The sequence below is a fragment of the Ceratotherium simum genome, chromosome 33, assembly GCF_057802395.1.
Source record: "Ceratotherium simum simum isolate JZ-2026a chromosome 33, ASM5780239v1, whole genome shotgun sequence".
Lineage (NCBI taxonomy): Eukaryota > Metazoa > Chordata > Mammalia > Perissodactyla > Rhinocerotidae > Ceratotherium > Ceratotherium simum.
The window spans coordinates 26459020-26480825 of NC_141932.1; the positions used below are offsets into that span (position 1 = coordinate 26459020).

Consider the following 21806-nt stretch of genomic DNA (forward strand, 5'->3'; position numbering starts at 1 on the left):
ACTTGCCCGTAAATAGAAAGTACCAGAAAAACATAATGAGAAGCCCCCATGGCGTTACATGATGGCTGGCTCCAGGTCCTGTGCCCTCCTTGTTCAAAAGGGAGATTAGCAAGTGTGAGAGAGATGTTCGAGGCACACCAGCACAGAAAGCCAGTCTTCCTTTTTAACTTAATCAGAAAGCTTCCAAGAAAATCGAGAACAGAGTAAGTTTCTCACTGTGCGGTTCAAACTGCTTCAAAGCCCTGTGCACAAACCACCTGAATCCTCCCATGTCACCAGGAGTTCTGTGTTCTAGCTTCTGGGAAAAACTGCCCCCTGGACCTGAGGGGTCACCTCGAATCAGTGTTAAGGCTGATTATTATTGTTATATTTATTTATATTGTGAGAGTTACTGAGGTGACACGTGCAGAGGTCTCGGCACAGCGCCTGGCCCACGGGAGCGCTCGGTGCACGTTCCTGGCAGTGTCGGCCGTGTCGGCGTGGCTGGAGCGCTTTCTTGGCAGTTGTTCAGTTCTGAGTCACAGACACATGCACACACAGCTCCTTTCAGAAGGAGAAGCTTAATTTTCCGCCAAAAGCAGGACTGATTTTGAAGTAGCCCCTCACCAGCAGAGGTCAACCACAGGGAAGGGCTCTGAATAGAAGCCAGCTGTCACCATCTGCTAGCTGGGTGACCCCAGGGACCTTTCTCCCGGCTCGGAGCCTGGGCTTCGTCATCTCTAAGGGAGTAATCACGTCCTCGCCTCGTGGGCAGGTGCGAATGGAGTGAATCATGGCTGTAAGTGCTCAGCACAGACAGCGGGCACCTAATCAAAGATGGCGTGAGGGGCCCACCCAAACTCCTCTCCCTGTTCTTCCGCACCTGCAGAGAGGCCCTCCTCTCTCCCTCACTCCCTAGCTTAGCCCCACCTGTCTGTCCCAGGTGCCTCCTTCTGGCTCAGACCCCACACTTGCTCCACGGCCTTCCCCGTCTGCTCAAGCCAGTAGCCCTGCCTCTGCCAGTTGCCAGACATTTGTGTCTGGCCCGACCTCTCCTCTTGACCCTCTTAGTCTAGGAGGACAATGGATATGAAACATAAAGATATAGTTACAAGTTATCGTAAGCACTATGAAGACAAAGCCCAGTGTGCAGGGAGAGGGAATCTCTGGGTTGGGTGGTGAAGGCAGCTGAGAGCTGAAGGGTGAGGAGCTGACGCAGGGACAGAGGGCGCGGAGAATATTCCCAGCAGAGGACAGCACGCCGGGCCCCGAGGCAGGCGTGAGCCCTGCCCCAGTTACCCTTCAAAACCGGCTAAGCTCTTCTTTTCCAGAAGCCTCCCAGGATGGACCCCCGCACACATGATTGTCCCATACCTCTTTGGCACTTTCAGGATCCCCGTCCGAGCCACCCCAGCAAGACAGTGGGCTTACAGATAGAGCCAATGAAAGCTTTACTTTATGGAAGAATGAGTCCCTTGGCTCTTCTCCTTCAGAAGGGGCTCCTCCGAGCCGTATGAACAACGTCCAGGACAGCGAAGACGCTTGATAAATGTGTGATGTGGATGAGAGCTTCTACTTATTAAAATGCAGGAAACACGTCTGCAGTTTGTTTGGAAAAGCATCAAAAATGTATTGCTACGTGGCTAGATGGACAGATGTGTGAGCAAGCGAACACAGCAAACTGTTACTGGGAGCCTCTAAGTATCAGGGCACAGGGATTCGCTGTGAAATTCTTTTATCTTTATGGTATGTTTGAAATATTTTCAAATTAAAATATTGCAGGGGAGGGAAGGAACATATGTGATAAAAATGAAGGCATTCTAGGGCCAGCCTCGTGGCCTAGTGGTTAAGAGCGGTGAACTGAACTTTGGCGGCCCAGGTTCGGTTCCCTGGCGTGGACCTACACCACCCAGTGGTGGCCATGCTGTGGTGGCGTCCCAGAAACAAAATAGAGGAAGATTGGTACAGATATTAGCTCAGGGCTAATCTTCCTCAGCAACACCAACAAAAAAGATGGTATTCTACAAATAAGGAAAAATGCAGTGAACAAAAGTGTCAGGAACATCACCTTCGTTGTGCACATGCCAGCCCCGCCCCTCCCCGGTGTGTCCCTTGGTTCTCATTGATGCATCTCTTTGTATTTGTTTCTGTATTCTGTTTATGTGCCTTGTTGCCCCAGGAGGCCTGTGAATTCCCCAAGGGCCGTTTTTGGTCCCATGATTGATGGAATTTTGGAGCTGGAAGCCGTGCTGCAGTCCTCCCCTGCGGACACCCCGCCCCCTTTATAGAGGAGGGAATGGTGGCCCTGGGAGGGGAAGTAAGCTGCTCATGTCCGCAGTCCTGAGTGGAATGTGGGGCTCCCAGCACCAGGCCGGGGGGGGCATGTGTTCTAGAGACTTTATAGGCAACTGTGAGAGGCCAGGTTCTGGCCATAGTCAGGCCTGCTGCTCTCTCACGGGTTACCCGGGCACTTGCCCTGGCCCTTCTGAGCCTAGTTTCCCCATCCATACACAGGAGATCATAAGAGGACTTCTGCCTTCAGGGTGCGGGAGGCTTACATGTTACGGAGTATAAACCGTTCTTCCCACGGTCCCCGGGACGTAGTAAGTCCTCAGTGTACAGTAGTGGTTCTCGGTATCCCTCTGGGCTGTGAGTCATCCGCAGATCTGAGACCTGGGCCTTTGGTGTCACCATTCCTGTCATTGTAGAGGGGCCTTCCCCACTGCCGTCAGTGGGCCTCCTCCCCATTCGGGGATCTCCCATGTGTCTCTCCTCTGTTTATTCACTGCCTCGCCTCCCTACTGACGCCAAACAGGAGAAGTCTCCGAGTATCCTTCATAGCTCTTAGGCTGTTTCTCCCTCCGCTTACTGACTGTGACCTTGGTCTTTTTTTTTTCAGTGAGGAAGATCAGCCCTGAGCTAACATTTGATGCCAATCCTCCTCTGTTTTTTTTTGGTTTTTTTTTTTGTTTTTTTGCTGAGGAAGATTGGCCCTGGGCTAACATCCGTGCCCATCTTCCTCTGCTTTATATGGGACGCTGCCACAGCATGGCTCGACTAGCGGTGCGTCAGTGTGCACACGGGATCTGAACCTGCGAACCCCGGGCCACCAAAGAGGAGGGTGCACACTTAATTGCTGTGCCACCAAGCCGACCCCATTGTGACCTTGGTCTTATTTCTTACCCCGCGAGAGCCTCCACATGCTTCTCTATCAGATGGAGCAAGAACAGCACCTCTTACCTCCCTGGGTGGCTGGGAGACTTCAGTGATGTCATGCACGGGAAGCGCCCAGGAGGGAGCCATGCAGGCTGAAACTGCCCAGTCAACACAGGTCGCTATTGTCATTCCTTTGGGCCACGTCCCCGAATGAGGATGCTGTCCCCTCAGGCTCCACCTAGGTTCCTGCCATTCTCTTCCCTGGTGCTTCTGCCCCCATGACTGGCCCTGCCCGATGCTCCTCCTGGTGCCGAGCAGGAACTTTGCACACCAGGGAAGCAGGGCTTGTCCCTGGAACCGCCCTCTCAGATCTGACCAGCCTGAAATCTCCAGCTCCCCCCATCCTGTGCATCAGACCCCCAGCTCCTTCAGCAGAGGAGCAAGAGGAGAAAAGACCAGCCTCCCCCACTGATCCCTCCCTAGGGAGCACAGAAACCCATGGTGAGAGTACAGTGTGTCATATTTATTCACAAGTCTCAGTAGAGCCCCCTTAGGGGGCTCCAGAAGTCCAGCCCCCACCCCTAGCTCCTCCAGGTCATCTCAGCTGATGGGACAACAGGAACGTCAGTCTGCTCAGCAAGGCCAGTGCCTCAGTTCAGGGAATGATGTCGGTGACGCTCTGGAAGAGAGAAGGGAGAGGGAGTGAATGCAGGCACACGGTCACGGGGGACCGAGACCTCTCCCCGAGAGAAAGGAGAGGGAAACTGGCTACTCTGGCCCAGGAATTGCTTATATTCTAGGGAATAGCTTAAGGAAGGTGGCACCTAGATTTGGGAAAAACAGGGAGCCAGCCCTCCCAGGCAGAGGTACCAGGAGAAGCTTTGTCTGCTTTGCCTCAGAGGGTCCCCTGCCATCCCGATAGCCCAAGAGTAAATGATGGGGTGCCTTTGGGTACAGGGCTCTGATCCACCCTCACCCTTCTGCCCCAGGCTCAGGCAGCTGATGTACTAAATGCAAAGAGAAGAGCTGGGACTGGACTTCGGGCCCAGGGTGAGGACCAGGATCCCACAGGAGCCTTTATCCTGGGGGAACCCTGTCAGCCGGGGAAAGGGCAGAGCCACAGGTTCCCACCAGCCAGCACAGTGCTGCGAGGCAGCAGCGGGGTCACAGCGGGTTTAGGTGTAAGAACCGGAGGGAAGAGGATGAGAAGAGAGGATGGGCACATGGAGGGGATGTTTCAGCAGGCCCTCCCCCACTGGCGCCCAGATGCACGTGGACCCCTGGAGGTCTTTTCTTCCAGCTCATGTTTGCCTCGGCGAGAATGGAAAGCACCCGAAAGACGAAAGCAGGATGCGAAGGGCAAAGAGCAGGTGAAGAAAGGGAAGACCAGAGCCGGCCAGCAGGTTGGATTGTCTCTGCAAAGGCTGAGGTCTGTCCTCAGTGACGTTGCCTGTGAATGGGCTATGGTGGGGGTGGGGGGTGGGTGGGGTGTGTAACAATATCTCCCAAGACGGACGCCAGGCGGGCACTCACCCTCCACAGAGCTGGGAAGTTGATGAAGGGCTTGTTGACCGAGGCCTGGAATTCAAGGATGAGAGAGTCAGTGCCCAGCATGTGCCCCACCACCACCCTAGGAGGGCCTCCACTCCCCCACACCTCCCAGTCCACGCCGTGCCCGGGAGACCTACTCCAGACGTTAAGGTTGTGGTTGTGGCCCCTCCATGCTGGCCCGTGGAACCGCCGTGTTGACTGCCCTGTGGACAAAGCCCAGACCGTCATTACAACCCCTCGGCCCTTGAGGGTCTCCCAAGTTCCTTTTCCCCAGTGACCTGCTGCCCTCTGGGGTGACTGGGGCTGGGGCAGGAGGCATAGGCTAACCCCCGGCGCCCTCATCAACCAGAGAGAAAACCCCAAGCCCAGGTTGCTGTGGGAATTCTGTGAGAGATGGGAAGAAAAGCCAAAAAGGACGGCTGCCCCTCCTGACCAGTCTTCCCCCCATTCCCTTTGATTTCAGTTCATGAGATGCGCTCAGTCACTGTGAAGGGGCCTGACTGGAAGGGAACCCAGAGGACCCACGCAAATACCAGGACCAGAGTGTAACCTTGGCTCTGATCTCAGATCTACCCCTTCTGCACACACTCTAGCCTGACCCCTAACTGTCCTGAACCCTGTCCCCAGACACTCAGCAGTGCCCCTACCCCCACTCTACTGCTGCCAGCCTGAGTCCTGTAACAAACAGCCCTCTCCTGGCCCCTACCTGGTGAATCCTGCCTTCTGACTCAGAGCCCTTCCCCTACTGTGCACACTGTCTGCATAGTCCCTTCCTCCCCACCCACCACCATGTGGCTATGGGCTTTGAGGTCTGGGCCAGGCCTCAAGATGGTATCCCCAAGACTCCTGATGGAGACTGGACAGGGGGGAATGGAGGCAGGCAGGCTTCTATTCCCCAAGCCTCCACCCCACACTCCCCACTCCCCCGCCCCTTCGTGCCTGTTCTACTGTGCATGGCACTGCTTGCCTCTCCCAGCCTCCAGTAACTATTCCCTCTCCATAAATGGGGATCAGAAATCCTCCAGGAGCCCTCCTCTGATGGGACAGTGTGGAGGAAGAGAAAGAACCCTGACCTTTGATTCACCAAAGCCGTGTACTAGCCACACAATCTTGGCAGAGCCCTTAAACCTCGCTGAGCTCTGTTTCCTTATCTGAGAATCAGGGAGTCAGCATCCTCACCCTCACTACCTCAGAGGCTCATTATGAAAATTAAACAGAATAGGGCTGATCTCCAAAAGCTATTCCTCACACTCACTCTGATGCTCTTGGTTTTCTCAACACGCACGCTGATTGCACTGTAATAGCTCTTGGCTCAGTAACTGTTTCCTGTTCCCCAGGAGAGGCTTCGTGTTCCTCCCTGTAGACCTCCCTAACTAGGAGGGCAGCTCCCTGAAGGTGGGACTGGATCCAGTCCACACTGTCTGGTAGAGGGCTTTGCGGATAAGGTGGCTTCATCCGTCTGACCAGCTGACCACCAGCTCCTTTGTAAGGGAGATGGAGGAAGGAGGAGGACATGGTTACAGAGCTGCCTAAGCTTCTTTCACCAAATGAAGGCTACGTGGACTCCCCAAACATCCCAAGGGGTTAACCTCCCCCTCCCCTAGCCCTGTTTCCCCCTCTCCCACCGCTGTTCACCTACATTCAGCAGCTGGTTGGCTTCCTTGCCGGCTTGGTTGACCCCATTATGAACATTCTGCTGCAACTTGTCTGCCTCCTTCCCAGCCTGGCCAGCAGCGTGGTGGACCCCTTGGCCAAACTTCTCCGCTTCCTTTCCAGCCTGGCCAGCAGCATGGTGGACCTCTTGGCCAAATTTCTCTGCCTCCTTCCCAGCCTGGTTGACCCCATTGTGGACCACTTTGTCTGCTTCCTTTCCGGCCTGTTCAACGGCATGGTGAACATCCTGGCCCAACTTCTCCACCTCCTTCCCAGCCTGGGTAACTCCATGATGGGGCCCTTGGACCACTTTTTCTCCCTCTTTCCCAGCCTGCCCAGCAGCATGGTGGACCCCCTGACCAAATTTCTCTGCCTCCTTCCAGGCCTCATTAACCCCATGGTGGACCCCCTGGCCAAAGTGCTCCACCTCCTTCCCAGCCTGGTTGACCCCAGGATGGACACCTTGGGCTGTTTTGTCTCCCTCCTTCCCAGCCTGCCCTGCGGCATAATGAACATGCTGACCAAACTTCTCTGCCTCCTTCCCGGCCTGGGTAACTCCATGATGGATCCCCTGACCAAACTTCTCTGCCTCCTTCCCAGCCTGGGTAACTCCATGATGGATCCCCTGACCAACCTTCTCTGCCTCCTTCCCGGCCTGGGTAACTCCATGATGGATCCCCTGACCAAACTTCTCTGCCTCCTTCCCGGCCTGGGTAACTCCATGATGGATCCCCTGACCAAACTTCTCTGCCTCCTTCCCGGCCTGGGTAACTCCATGATGGATCCCCTGACCAACCTTCTCTGCCTCCTTCCCGGCCTGGGTAACTCCATGATGGATCCTCTGACCAACCTTCTCTGCCTCCTTCCCGGCCTGGGTAACTCCATGATGGATCCCCTGACCAAACTTCTCTGCCTCCTTCCCGGCCTGGGTAACTCCATGATGGATCCCCTGACCAAACTTCTCTCCCTCCTTCCAGGCCTCATTGACCCCATGGTGGACCCCCTGGCCAAACCTCCCTGCCTCACTTCCTGTCTGGTTCACCCCATGATGAACCCCCTGAATCATTTTGTCTGCCTCCTTCCCAACCTGTCCAGCAGCGTGGTTGACCCCATGGACAAACTTCTCTGCTTCCTTTCCTGCTTGTCCGACGCCATTGTTGATCCCATGGGCTACCTTGTCCAAGCCATTGTTGAATCCCTGGATGCCCTTGTCCACCTCCTTGCCGGCCTGGCTGCCCATGTTGCTAAGTCCATTAAAAACTTTCTCCACTTCCCTTCCGGCTTGAGTGATTCCATTATTGATGCCTTCCAGGGCCTTGCCCACCTCTCTCTCTGCATTGCTCAGCCCTCGGTTGAACCCTTCGATGACCTTCTCAATGGGGTCATCGTTGGCTGCCCATCCAGGCAAGGCCCCCAACAGCAGTAGAAGGGAGCAGGAGCTGACCAAACTGGCAAGATGCATATTGTTGGGAGGGCAGGGAGGATGCAGAGAGGAGCCAGGGAAGCAAAGCTGCTATTTATCCTCTGCCTCCCTCCCTCTTCTCCACCCCTCATGACTCAACTACTCCTTTGAGGCACTGACTTGGTCCCTAGTCAGGGAGGTATTTCCCAGGGAGATTTGGGGTTGAGCAATGAAGAGGAGGAGGAAGAGAGGGTGAGTCATGAATGGAGAAGACTCACAGGGCATCTCTGCTCCTGGCCCAGCTTGGGCCCTCCACCCCAGAGCTCAGATGTCTGCCTTTCCATCCACCTGCTCTTTTCATTCCTCACTCACTATCCAGGCCTCCTCTCTCCCAATCCCAGCTTCAGTCACCCCCATCCCTGGCACCCGGGCCTTGTTCTTCAGCATCTTCACTCTCCTCAGGGGGTCTAAGCATCCAGCTTCCCCAGCAGTGAGAGTCTGGAAAGAGGGGAGGTACAGTCAAGAGGGAGAGATCATCTCACAGTCATCAGACCTTGTTCTTATTATTCTTGTCGACACCCACCCCCCACCCCCCGCAACTTACTCTGCTCCAGCCACACAGGTCTTCTCCTTGGTCCTCAGACACACCAAGCTCATTCCTGCCTCATGGCCTTTGACTTGCTGTTCTCTCTGCCTAGAATGCAGAACTCAGATCTCCACATGGCGGGTTCCTCCTCATTCTGTTCTTAGCTCAGATGTCACCTTCTCAAAAAACCTTCCCTGGCCGTCCCCTAGTTATACTCTGTCATATCATCCTGTTGTTTTTATAGCACTTACCACAATCCAAAATTCATCTTTTTTATTGTCAGTCTCACCTACCAGATTGTAAACTTACAGAAGACAGGGTCTTCGTCTGTGTTGGTCACTGTTATAGCCCCAACTTCTAACATTGCCTGGGGGGCAGTACATATTTATAGATTGAACAAAGGATGGATTAGAAAAAGCCAAGGGAGGAGAGGCCAGGCCTGAGCCTGAGTCTCCAGGGGTGCTGGAAGGAAGGCTACCTGGGTCCCCTGGGAAACCCAGGGTCCCTTGGGGAGGGCTGCAGATTTTGGAGCCAGGATCACATTCTTGTCACTGAATCCTGGCCTCCTGCCTCCCAGCCCTTGGGCAAGGGCAGGGGGCTGATTGCCACGAGCTGGAACAGGACGCAGTGTCTCCTGAAAAGCCGGTTGAGGCAGCCACAGGGAGGGGCCGAAGACCAGGGGCAGCAGGAGACTGTCAGCCGGGAGGGCTGGGGGCCAGGAGCTCATCCTTCTGCCCTCCTCCTCCTAGGTTCCAACCTGAAGCCCCACGTGCTGACATAGTGGCACGAGTTGGAGGGGGAAGTGGCTGTGAGTTTGGCCTGGGGGTGAAGAGGGGCATCAGAAGGAAAGGTAAGTGGTGGCTGCTAGGTCTGTCGCAGCATCCCGACCTGGAGCTAGTTCAGAGGGAGGCAGAGACCAGAAGGACGAGAGCTGGTGGGTGGGTACAGTTGTGCAGGGGTGAAAGATATTGGGTTTTGGTGCCAAGGGGAGAGATGGAAAGAGGAAGTGGAGGTGGGATGGCTGGTGGGAGGGCCAGGCAGGAAGGAATGTGCAGGGTGTGAGCAAGTGGGGGTGGCAGAGTTATGTGTGTGGGTGCCCAGGTGTGGCGAGAATCTGCACGTGTTTTCAGGCTTCGCGCAAACAAGGGTGACAGGCCCACTCCCCTTGCAGGACCCAGCGTTCCACCCTAGATCCGGGAAACTTGGCTCCACCCGGGCCCAGAGACCCCGAGCTTCTGCCTGCTCTAGGCTCTGCCTCTGGAGCGTGACTAATTGAGCCACCTCTCCAAGCTTGAGCTCATCAAATCTGTTTCCCGGTTTCACACTCCAGGGACAGAGCAATCCCTGGGCAACCTTGGGCGTGGCTTTCGTGCCCTTGTCCAGTGCCTAAATGAGAGAGTTTCCCATGCCCGACTGCTGGGTGGAGAAGGGTGGGGGGTGAGTTCAGAATCCTAATCTGCCCCAAGATTACAAGAGGGGCTTCTCCTTTTGAAATGTACTTCCCTTCTCTCTTCTGCCCCAACCTACCATCTTCCGTCAACCCCAGGCCCTCTCCTCAGTCTCTCCATTCCCATCTGCCACTGTTTCACTCAGGGCTTTGGCATCTGGCTCCATAAGTGAGATTGGTCTGGAGCTGCTGTCCCTTCCTTGCTGTCCTCTGCTGGTTGTGGTAAGGTCACTGTGCCGCTTCCCTAGAGTGAGCGGGGAGGTTTCAGTAGCTGAGCCATCACAGCGACATACGTACACACAGTATGCCTGCTGATCTGCAGGTCTCAGAGCATGTGCCCACCCAGAGCTTCTTCCCCCAGGAGCCACTGCCAGGCCACCCACCTCCTGCCGGGATCCACACCAGTTCCTGGAGACGGGCACATATTCCCAAGGCTCAGCAGATCCCGCCTGCAGTCGTCTAGATCTGAATCAGCCTTTGCAAGGATAGATCTTCAGTCTTTGTTTCTTCTCTTGTTTCTGGCCTATTCAGATTTGCCATTTCTTTTTGCACCAGTTTTGATCCTTTATATTTTCTAAGAAAATTTTTAATTGCATCTAGCTTTTCACATCTATGATTGTAAAGTTGTACAAAATCAGCCCCTTTCAGCCCTGGTTTTATTTGTGTGGTCTCTCTTCCCTCCCTTGACGGTACATGTTAAGTTTGTCCCCCTTCATTTTATTAATATTTGCTTTTCGGTCTTGGCTTATTGAAACCTCCCCATTTGTGCACCCAATTTACTTTCACTTTGCCCAGGCCATCCTCACTCTGTCCCATGACAGGTGCTTGGTGAATGGAATCCCATGGAGGTTTGGGGAAGGAAGAATTTATGTCACTCTGCCCCTTCTGGCTTCCACACCTCTCTCTCGGCTGGTGACTCCTTCCTGGCCCAAACCCCCACACCCCTTAAATCTTGGTAACAGCTGCGTCACCTGGCCCTGCAGGTGAAGGTGCCTGCCTGTGAGTCACAGATGTGCAAGCAAGCCCCCACCCCCAGGGCTTTAGGGGAAGGGGGCCATCTGACACAGCGTTTGTTCTTCCCTGTTTATTGAGAGCCTGTTTTGTGCCAGGCCCAGTTCTAGGTACTGGAAGACCAGTGATGAGCAAAACAGACAAGAATGCACGCCCTGTTGGGGGCTTACAGCCCCCCGGGGGACATGGTGAACAAATCCATCAATAACTAGATCATAACAAACGATATGAAAGGCCACAAGGAAGAAACTGGGGTGCTGCGAGAGGAAATGACGTGGAAGTTGCTTTAAGATTGGAGATCAGAAGAAACCTGAGGAGGTGACATTTATTTATTCATTCTGGTATTATTTATTGAGCAAGCACCTTCTAAGTGCCAAACATTCTTTTAGTCACTAGGACATAAAAGTGATGAAGGTGACAAGCACTCTGCCTTCCCAGAGCTTACAGGCCAGTGGGCAGAGACAACTGGCAAGAAAACAAATGAATAAACAAGATGAGTTTTCCAGAGAAAAGACAGTGTAATCCTGGAGTGGTTTGGCACATTGGAACATCTAACTCAGGATGGGAAGTCAGAGAAGGCTTCCTGGAAGATGGGTAGATTGAGGGGGGTGGGATGTCAGCAGATGGGGACTGAGAAAGAAGAGAACTTTTGATGTGGAGTGAGGAGGGCCTCTCTTAAAGGGTGGCATCTGAGGGAAACCAAGAGGCAGCCCGGGGAAGACCTGGGCAGGGCTTTCCTGACAAAAGGAACCAGCTAGGGTAACTCCGCAGAGTGGGGTCAAGGAATGGGGGTCTGGAGGTGTTGCGGAGAGAGACAGAAGGAGAGGAAAGGGCTTTGAGGACCATTGCAAAAATTGGATTCCATTCTATACCTCAGTGGGTGGCCTTGGAACGGTGGTGCGGAAGTCACAGGCCCCGACTGGGATAGGGCCTCTGTGACGTCACTGGGCACTGTGACGTCACAGCAAGGAGCTCCCGCCCCAGGAGCCCCGGCGCCCCGCATCACATCACAGTAACATCGTGGTGGGTCCAGGGACGTCTAGGCCATGAAACCTTAGGAGGCCATGTCGAAACGCGACATCGTCCTCACCAATGTCACCGTCGTCCAGCTGCTGCGACAACCGTGCCTATGCCCGGGTGAGGGAGGCGTCGGGGCGATCCTGGGGACGGGAAGAAAGGGCGGTCGGGGAGCACGTCCAGCCCCGCACAGGGCGCACGCCGGGTCCGAGCCCCTTCAGCGAGTGTGCGCACCGTCCAGTGTCCTGGAGGGAGGCGGGCAGGAGGCGCGGGGTGGGGCCGCCCCCTGCCGCCGGGGCTCTTCCCTCCCGGAGCCGCTTCCCTCCCTCCCCCCTCCCCCCCATCCCCCCCGTGTTTGCTGGCAAAGTAGTTTCTACGGCGACGGTGGAAGGGACGGGGACCCCAGCCCTCAGGGTGGGCTTTGCTAGCGCGCGGTGGAAGGGTAGGAATAGAGCCAGGATGGAGGCTGGAGCTGGGTTTACGAGGGGGCATCTCTGAGGAGCAGCTGGGTAGTGAAGACCCGCGACGAGCCAGGTCTCACGTGAAATTGCCGCTCCTGTTGACCCGCGCGAAAGGGTGGCTTGAGGGTAGGCGAGCTTTGTCCTCCCTCTGTTGCACAAAGCGAGGATAGGGCCGTGCCAAGCACTTCACAGGCGTGCGCGCATTGAAGCCTCACAACCACCTGTTGAGGCCCCTGTACTTAAACTGTCCCCATTTTACAGACTGGCCAACAGAGGTAAGAGAGCGCAAACCACTTCCCCAGCACGGGAATAGTGGAGTCGGGCCATTGGGCAGCCCTGCCTCACCCAGCCAGAGGTGCACACACTCCAGCCAGACGAACCCTGGTCTTCCGGGAGGGCAACCCCATTCGCTCGCGGCCTCCTCGCTGACCTCGGGCGGGGCGGCCCAGAAACCTCCGCCCCGCGGTGTGGGGGGCGTGGCCGGGGGCGTGGCTTAGTCTGGGCTCCAGGGTCCCGGAATCCCTGAAAGACGCAGCAGTGGCACACAGATAACGGCGGCGGGCCCTGAGCCCCCTCCCTGCTCATCACTCGCTCCGTGACCAGGCCTGGTGTCCCCTCTGTGAAGTGCATTTATGGCGCATGCCTCCCAGGACTCAGTGAGCTTGGTGCACGTGAGGAGCTCCGCACCGCTCCTAACCCGCAGCGGCACCCGCGGGAGATGGGAGCGTTACTGTAATTGGGGGAGAGCGCGCCTGTGCCCTTGCTTCACCTAGCAGGTGACCCCTCATCACTGAAGCTCCTCCGGGCTCTTCCTTGCCGGCACAGTAGCCTTCCTCCAGCCCGTGTACCCCAGCCCTGGTGGAGAGGGGAGACCAGGGGAAGCCTGGGGGAAGTTGGGAGAGGAGGACCACCTGAGTTTTCTTTTGAAAGGTGGCCGAGTGGGCTCAGATGCCCACTCTTCACCCAGACAGACAAATCTCTGCCTTTCGTAATGGTAGAAACAGAACCCCAGGAACGCAAATATCCTCTGGGTCACCAATAACCACAGGGTCACTGCCACCAATAAACTAATACCTTTATGGACTTGTACTGCTAGTGGAAACACCCGCAACCCAGCCTCAGGCCACAAGGTCTGTCTGTGGCAGCCCAAGAGGTCAGGGAGACAGACAGGGCAGCTGGCACGGCTCCTACCCCGCCTCCCAGGTGCTTTTGATTCTAGTGCCAAACACAGCTCCCACCTTCATCCTCCAGCCTCCCTCCAACCCCTTCCTCTCCCTTTCCTCATGACTCCTCTCAGTATCAGATGTCCTCCCCGCTATTAAAATCAGCAGCTACTGGGCCTTGAGATCTGAGTCCTCACAGTAGCCCCCAGGTGGAGGGTCAGATGTGACACCAGGAAACAGGCCAGAGTGGTTTCTTAACTTGCTCAAGACCACACAGCTGGCAGGCAGCTGACATCCAGGCCTGATCCCCAGCTTGAAACCCTCTGCCAGCCAGGCCCCCTGCCTGCGGTCTCCACCACGGCCCCCTCCTCTCCTCAAGCCCTCATCTGTAGCTCAGGTAGACACCTCCAAGCACAGGTGGTTTTAAATGCAGTGCGGGAGAAGTGTGCATGTGGAGAGGCGGGAGCTGATACGGGATTCCATTTGTTTCATGTTATGATAGACCTGTGCTTTCTAGACTTCTCTGAGGCTAGGAATCCCCTGGAGTGCTTGTAGGACGCAGGATTCCTGGGCCTCAGTGCAGACCTACTGAGTCAGGTTTCCCCCAGAAGAGTCCTCCCGGCGATTGTGATCCTCAGAACAGTTTGGGGACCACTGAGCTAGATCAGTTATCCAACAAGTTTGAGAAATGATCTTTGAAACACTAATGTATGTGGAGTGTTCCCTAGACTGTCTCGTAAGCACCACATGTATTACCTCACTTAATCCTCACAGTGAGCCTCCGAGAGAAGTACTATTATTATCTCCACTTTAGAGGAGAACACTGAGGCACAGAGAATATCACCCCAAGCAACTGTTGACAATACATGCCCACTGAGTTAGAATCTCCAGGCAGGCGCCCTGGTCCTGCTCATCCTGTGCATCACTAGGTTTGGGAAACACCAGACTGGATGGTTGGCCACTAGGGACCAGGAGCCAGCAACTGGTCCTGGGTGGCAAAGATGGTCCCTTCTCTCTCACTGTGATGGTGCAGCTCATTGCCCCCCACTCCCCCCCACAGTGACCAGAGCACCGCCCCCACCCGAGCCCAAGGTTGAGGCAGCACCGGAGCCCAAGCCAGTCAAGGAGGAAGCCCCGCCTCCTCCACCCAAGAAGGTTTCTGTGCTTCAGGAGCTGACCGTCGGCATCAATGGGTGAGTCGGCCCTGGCCTCTGAGCCGTTCCTGAAGCCTTGGGGCCAAGCCTCTCCTCAGTTACTCACTGGGGCCTCTCCACATTCCTCCCCTTCAGTGCTTTCATTCTGCCCACCCTGGAGAAGCACAGGGATAAGGTGGACAGGGCTCCCCCCTCAGAGAGCTCACCTTCTGGCAGGAAGACAATCAAATAAGGAACACAACGGTTCAGGGCTGTGTTGTGAGCAGTATGGAACTCAGGGGCAGAGTAAGACTGAGAGGGCAGTGTTCACCAGGGGGTCAGGGGGGGCCTCTGGGAGGTGACACTGGAGCGACGACTGAGTCACAGCAAGAAGTCAGTGTGGCTGGTGTGGGGCAGGCCAGGGAGAAGAGGAGGGAGGGCGGTGGAAAGCCCCAAGGGCCTGGCAGGCCACGGTAAGACATCTGGATCTGGTTTTACTGATAGTCATGGAGGTTTTCAGGCCAAGAGACATAATCTGACCCGCAGTTCTACAAGATCCGTCCAGCCCCAAGGTTAGGACTAGGGGTAGGGGATGGACGGGCAGAGGAAACAGAGAAAGCAGAGAAGAGGCTGGAGAGGCCACCTGGGCAACAGATGATAGCGGCCCCCACAGGGCTGGCTGCCCTCTTCCCCAGACTGAGTCCCACCCAGTCCCCTTGAGTGGGCCTCCTCTGTTACCCCCTCTGGGTCCCCTCCTCTGTCTGCTGGCCGAGGACTCTGAGGATACCCCCACAACCCTTGTCCTCACCAGATTTGGACGCATCGGTCGCCTGGTGCTTCGTGCCTGCATGGAGAAGGGCGTTAAGGTGGTGGCAGTGAATGATCCGTTCATTGACCCAGAATACATGGTGAGCAGCAGGCAGGGGGGAGGATCGGGAGGGGCAGGGCTGGAGTGGGGAGGGGTTCAGGGGAGCTCCATGGAAGGCTCCCAGCTGCAAAGTGGAACCTTGACCAAGGTGGGAACTCCCTAAGGATGCTCGCTCCCCCACCCCTACCACCCCAAGACTAGGAGCCCGCTGTCTCCCGCAGGTGTACATGTTTAAGTATGACTCCACCCACGGCCGATACAAGGGGAGTGTGGAGTACAAGAACGGACAGCTGGTCGTGGATAACCGCGAGATCCGTGTCTTCCAGTGGTAAGGGCAGCTCTGATGCACACCTGCAACATATTAATGCAGCGGATGTAGAGATGACTGAAGTGGGATTCCAGCCTCACATGGGGCTCACAACCCCCCAAATTGTGTATGTGCATGGCACTGGGTACCGGTTTGGAGAGAGGGTCTCAGAGAAGTCCCTGACCCCTAAAATGGTTAAGAAGCACTAATCTAGACAGATGCTTCACTGTACTCAAGAATACTTTTTATTTAACACATATTTGCATGCTTTCTCACAGGCATACCAGCTCAACTTGTCTAAAACTCAACTCCTGATTCTCCTCCAACCCCCAAACCTATTCATCTCCCTTCCCAGGAAATGGCATCGCCATCTAGCCAAGCACTTCCACTCGGTTCCTAGGCAGCAGCCAGAGGCCTTTTTAAAACATCAACTGGACCTGGTTACTCCTACTTAAATCCTCCAATGGCTTCCCTTCACTCCACGAATAAAACCCCAGCTCCTGATGGGGCCCCCAACCACTATGTGCCCCACCTCCCGGCCTTCCCATGTCACCTCAGCCACACTGGCATCCACCTCTTGGGACCCTGAGCCAGCACCTCTGACACCCGGCAATGCTGACTCCTTAGTACCCACTTCACATGGTTCTCAGTAATCATCCTCCTTCATTTAAGGATGTTTAGAATCTGTAAGTCCAAAGCAGCAACATTAGACGTTTAATATGCTTCAAATACAAACATTTTCAAGACATCAAAAAAAATTTATAAGATGGAAAACAGCAGACCTACTTTATCTAATATAATTGGCCACTGCCAGACCCGGGGCAGCCTCAGACTTGCACGTGCGTGCTCACAAGCCTTCCCAGTGCTCCTCCCAGTGGCTCCTCTCAGCCCCTCTCCTCTCATTTGTTGGGGGTGGGGCGAGAGATAATGAGAGCAGGGAAGGCTGTAGGGAGGTGGTCAGGGCTGGGTGGAGGCGGGGACCGGAGTCTGGGCAATGGGAGAAGCTCCTTGACCCGTTTAGAATCATGACGCCACAAGCAATCCCAGCAGAGCTGTCACCACTCAGACGTGCCCTGTCCTTTCCTTCCTCGGCCTGGGCACCGGCATTCCTGCCGCTTGGGGCATCCCCCCACCCCTTCCCCATGCCCACAGCTGTCCCTCCATGTGTGCCCCCTCAGGTGCTGCCTTCTCTGGTTACCCTCTCCATCCGCTCTCCATCACTGCACCGTGCGTGTTCTCCAGGGCTCCGCACGAGCCGCGCTGCTTGCATGACCTTACCCTGTTCCACCCTTCCGAGCTGGGGGACCCTGGGCAAGGGATGGGACTTCCCCGAGCCTCAGTTTCCTAGGTCATCTGATGGGGACGATGGTCATGTCCACCACAGCCATAGTGGGGAGCACTGGGAAGGGCATTTCCCGCAAGGCCGCAGCCTCCTTGCAGGGAGGGCCCTGTTGGTTTGCGTCACCATCACTGCTTTGGCACCCAGAGGCACAGGCGAAGGCCCTGGCTGAGTAGACTCAGGGCTTCCTTGAAGGAGTGAATGGAAACCTCAAAACAGCCCTCTGGGCAGGAGGGCAGAGCCCACAGCATAGAGAAGGGGCTGGGGTCTCCTGGGGCGCCAACTCTTTGCCCCATGCCAGCTCAGCAATTGCTATTGGAGGAATTTGTAGAAGTGCACACCCCCTGCTGGGAAGGCAGGAAATGGGGGCATCAGAGAAGAGCTAGTTGGGCCAGATGATGAAAAGTGTTCCCTGACAGAGCAGATGACCAGGCAAAGAGAAGGATGTGTTGTGGCCCAGGGGGAAGAGTGGCAGCCGCTCATTCATTCATTCCTTCGTTCAGGCAGCACAGCTAAGAGTGCAGATCCTAGGCCAGCCGGCCTGCGATGCCAGCTGGCTCCTCTGAAAAATGCCAATAGTAACAGTCCTTACCCTCAGGCCGTGAGGGTTACCTGGGTTCAGGACAGGGAACGCACCGAGACAGGGGCGCCTGGCAGGCAGTCAGTAAACTGTGTAGAATGGCTAATAACACAAAACCCCACAAACACTGACCAAACCCTTCTGTGGGGGGAAGGCTCGATGGCCAGCCCTGCTGCTATGGTGTAGTCCAGAAGATAAGACAGATGCTAACAAATGATCACAGAAGCAAATACTGCAGCTGTGATAAACCCTGTGAGGGAAAAGACTAGAACATTGTTTATTCATTTACTGCTTGTTTGCTGAAGCCAAGTAGAAAACAGCAATGCTAGATGTTTAATATGTTTCAAATATAAACATTTGGCAAAATATCAGAAAAAAATGTAAACTTATAAAAAAGAAACAGAAAATCTCCTTTACCTTCCCAACGTACACCACTAGCCCCTGCTGGGCCCAGGGCTGCCCCAGGCCTCAGTCCTCCCCCGGGAGCTGCTCTCTGGAGGCAGCGTCTATCCTCAGGGACCTGCCTGGCCTCTGGCAGCAGGCTCCCTGTTGCGGGAGCTGAGTGGTAAAGACAAGAGGGGCGAGGAGGGCCGTGATGAGGGTGCCAGGGCTGGAGACCAGAGGCAGTGGGGCAGACCTTGCCCTCCCCAGGTCACATTCTAGGAAGCACATGTACAAAGGGCCTGACCTGGCTGGGAGGAGTCAGGGATGGTCCCCCTGGGGAGGTTAAGGCCTACTGGGGAGGTGGCAGCTTGTACCCAGGCATAGCAGGGGTGATGCAGTCGAGAAAAGTGGCCTGCAAGGGGCGTCAGTGCTGAGGCAAGACCAGCAGGGTGGAATCCATCTGGGGCAGCCCCGTGTGTGAGGGGTGGGGGGACAGACGGCTGCAGGCCAGGAGGGAAGGTGTCTGGTCAGCCTTTGGAACGCTGAAGGCCGTGGACGGAGAGGGCGAGGCCCCATGGGGGAGAGTGACTCATGGCACTGCCACCCTCCCCAGCAAGGAGCCCAGAGACATCCCCTGGAGGTCCGTCGGGAGCCCCTTTGTGGTGGAGTCCACAGGCGTGTACCTGTCCTTACAGGAAACTTCAGTAAGTGGGGGAGAGGTGCCCAGGGCTGACTGGGGTGAGGGTGTGGCACTCGAAGCACCTCATGACACCTGTGCTCCTCTGCTAGAGCCACATTGAGGCAGGCGCCCAACGTGTGGTCATCTGTGCGCCCTCACCGGATGCACCCATGTTCGTCATAGGAGTGAACGAAAAGGACTACAACCCTGGCTCTATGAAAATTGTCAGGTAACGGGCAGCAACACCCTGAAGTGTGTGGTTGGTGCCTGGAGCATGTGCCAGCCTGTGGTGGGGAGGGATCGGACTCACCCTCCCCACGCCCACTCCCGCTCAACTCCTAGTGCTTCCTGCACGTCAATCTGCTTCTCCTTCCCCAAGCCTTAGCCACCATGTTAACGTGACCCTAAAACTGTCAGAAATGCACAACTTCTGGAGAACGTGCCTCGGGAGCTTCCCCGGCTGCACCTCTGGTGCCTCCTTCAGTCTGAAGGCATCCCCAATGATCCTCCTCATCCCCATCCTGACTTCTCACAAAGCCAGGCCTGTGTGCTTACCCCAAGAGACAGGCGAGGGTGGAGGGCTGGCTCTGCGCCTCACCTCACAGAGCCCCTGCACACCCGGGCTGTTTCAGCAATGCATCCTGCACCACCAACTGCCTGGCCCCCCTCGCCAAGGTCATCCATGAGCGATTTGGGATCGTGGAAGGGCTGATGGTGAGCTGGGGACAGGGGTGGGGGCAGGAGGGATGGCAGGGAAACTACGTCTTCTTCCCAGGACTTGCTTAGTGTGTGGACTTAACAGGGAGACTGGTTTCAGGAGGAGAGGCCCACCAGTGGTGAAGCCTTTTAAAACAGTGTGCCACTCGCAGACAAGGCTGGACCCCAGCCTGCACGTGCCCCTCCTATGGTCTGTGGTGGTGGCCCCACCAGCCTCCACACCTGGGCCACCACCCTGGGCCTGGGAAAAAGACATATCGGAGCTTAGGAGCAGGAAAGCCTCACCTTGGCCCTCTTCTTTCCCAAGACCACAGTCCATTCCTACACTGCCACCCAGAAGACGGTGGACGGGCCATCAAAGAAGGCCTGGCGAGACGGACGGGGCGCCCACCAGAACATCATCCCAGCCTCCACAGGGGCTGCCAAGGCTGTGGGCAAAGTCATCCCAGACCTCAAAGGGTATGAGAGCACGAAGCTGCAACCAGGGTGGGGGATGCACCCCAGCAGGACCAGACTGGCCCCAATCCTTGAGGTGTCTATTGAGGGGAAAGCAGAGGCAGGGGGGATGGATGGAGAAGTCTCTGGGTTCTGATTCCCACCTCTGATGTGGGATACTCCAGGAAGCTGACGGGAATGGCGTTCCGGGTACCAACCCCAGACGTGTCTGTTGTGGACCTGACCTGCCGCCTGGTCCAGCCTACCCCATACTCAGCCATCAAGGAGGCCATAAAAGCAGCAGCCAAGGGGCCCCTGGCTGGCATCCTTGCCTACACTGAGGATGAGGTAGGGGCTGAGGAGAGGGGACCCTGGGAGGTGTCCTCTGGGGAGGGAGCACGATTTTCCACTTGCTAAGAAGCTGCTCATGATGGACCAAGATAGGAACTGCAGGACTGGGAAGGTCAGATCTCCCTGCCTCAGGCCCTTTGCACTTGCTGCTCCTGTGGTCTGGAAAGCTCTGCCCCCTGGTGGCCACACAATCTGCCCTCCCCTCCTCCAAATCTCTACTTCAACTTCCCTTTTCAGCAAGAAGTTCTTTTTGTGGCCCTTTCCTCACCTGAAATTTCATTTCACAGTCACTGTGGGCCCTGCTAGCATGTGCTCTCCAAGAGAGCAGGGATTTGGGGGCTATCTTTTCACTTCCATAGCTCCAGCGGTCTTCCCAGGGCCTGGCACACAGCAGGTGCTCAATACATGCTTAGTGAACACAACAACAGCTCCCGTTTTTCACCACTTGTTCGGGGCAGGCTATGGCCAGGTGCCTTCCCTGTAAGGAATGGATGTCACTGTCCCTTTGCCCCCAGTAATGCCATCTCTGTATGTCCCCCTTTGGTGCTGTCTCCCTGCTTTATCTCCTGCAGGCCCACCTTCACACAGCCGCCAGGATTGCTTGTTTTAATGAGATCAGATCGCATCACCCCCACTGCCCCGCTGGCCTTCCACTAGGGCCAAACCCTCAGGGCCTCTGTGCCGCAGCCCCTTCCACCTCAGGCACTGCCGAGGGCTGAGTCGGCCAGATCCTCCGAGTCATGCAGACCCAGCCTGCCGGCCTCCCTCAGAGAGGGCCTGCGTGCTGGCCCACTCCAAGCGCCCGCCTTATTCCCAGGAAGTGCTATTTACTGGGGCAGCATCAGGTGTCTGCCTGTGTCCTTTGGCCAGCACCCCCCAGGCAAAGCCCCCGTGTGCCTTCCTCACACCCTGTCCCCAGAACCCGGACGCTGCAGGGCTCCATCAGATATAACAGACGATGGATGGACAGTGGGCCTCAGGGTCAGAGCCTGCGCTCCTAGAGGTCTCTGCTCCGCGACCCACACTTATCTTTGACTTTCTGACGCCCAGGTCGTCTCCACGGACTTTGTCGGCGATACCCACTCGTCCATCTTCGACGCTAACGCCAGCATCGCGCTCAACGACAACTTCGTGAAGCTCATCTCTTGGTACGGAGGAAGGGGTCAGAGAACGCGGGAGGCCGGGGTGGCCGGGAGCATCCCTCTGACCCCTGCCTCCCTCCCCAGGTACGACAACGAATACGGCTACAGTCACCGCGTGGTGGACCTCCTCCGCTACATGTTCAGCCGGGACAAGTGAAGCAGGACGGCCCCTCCTCCGCCCCCGGGCCAGAACCTGTATCCCCCGTCCCCGCGCGCGGCTCCCGGGGAGGAGGGCGCCCGCGCGAGGGGCCTCGCCTCTGGGGCAGCAGTGCAATAAAAACCCGGAGTGCTCACGCCTGCGCCGCATGTCTCTGCGCCGCTCCCGGCAGGGTAGCCTCGGGCTCCGGCCCGCCCCACACTTCCCGAGCGGCCCGCGGCCACGGGCCGGGGCGCCAGACTCCGAGCCGGGCCCCGCGAGCGGACGCGCCGCGCAGGCTCCCACCGC

General features: G+C 56.4%; 2 protein-coding genes across 5 annotated transcripts; one reads left to right on the forward strand and one right to left on the reverse strand.

The window, feature by feature from the left end:
• Nucleotides 1-3597: 3597 nt before the first annotated feature.
• On the reverse strand, nucleotides 3598-12092 carry SBSN (suprabasin). 4 transcript variants are annotated; one of them, XM_087422200.1, is made up of 6 exons: nucleotides 11658-12092; nucleotides 8346-10297; nucleotides 6326-8239; nucleotides 4824-4889; nucleotides 4669-4713; nucleotides 3598-3814 (listed from the first exon to the last, which is right to left on the reverse strand). In XM_087422200.1, exons 3-6 carry the CDS (start codon nucleotides 7799-7801, stop codon nucleotides 3791-3793), a joined length of 1611 nt encoding a protein of 536 aa, XP_087278326.1. In that variant the 5' UTR covers nucleotides 7802-8239; nucleotides 8346-10297; nucleotides 11658-12092; the 3' UTR covers nucleotides 3598-3790. The 4 variants fall into 4 exon arrangements, 3 of the variants coding, with proteins under 3 accessions (XP_087278326.1, XP_087278325.1, XP_087278324.1); XM_087422199.1 differs by having other exon boundaries at nucleotides 8346-10018; nucleotides 10158-12092; XM_087422198.1 differs by having other exon boundaries at nucleotides 8346-9146; nucleotides 9855-12092.
• Nucleotides 11850-21802, forward strand: GAPDHS (glyceraldehyde-3-phosphate dehydrogenase, spermatogenic). The gene is made up of 11 exons (XM_087422257.1): nucleotides 11850-11922; nucleotides 14487-14619; nucleotides 15371-15467; nucleotides 15649-15755; nucleotides 18651-18741; nucleotides 18827-18945; nucleotides 19349-19430; nucleotides 19741-19892; nucleotides 20054-20216; nucleotides 21270-21367; nucleotides 21446-21802. The coding sequence occupies exons 1-11, from the start codon at nucleotides 11850-11852 to the stop codon at nucleotides 21516-21518; spliced, it is 1188 nt and encodes a 395-aa protein (XP_087278383.1). The 3' UTR covers nucleotides 21519-21802.
• Nucleotides 21803-21806: the final 4 nt, after the last annotated feature.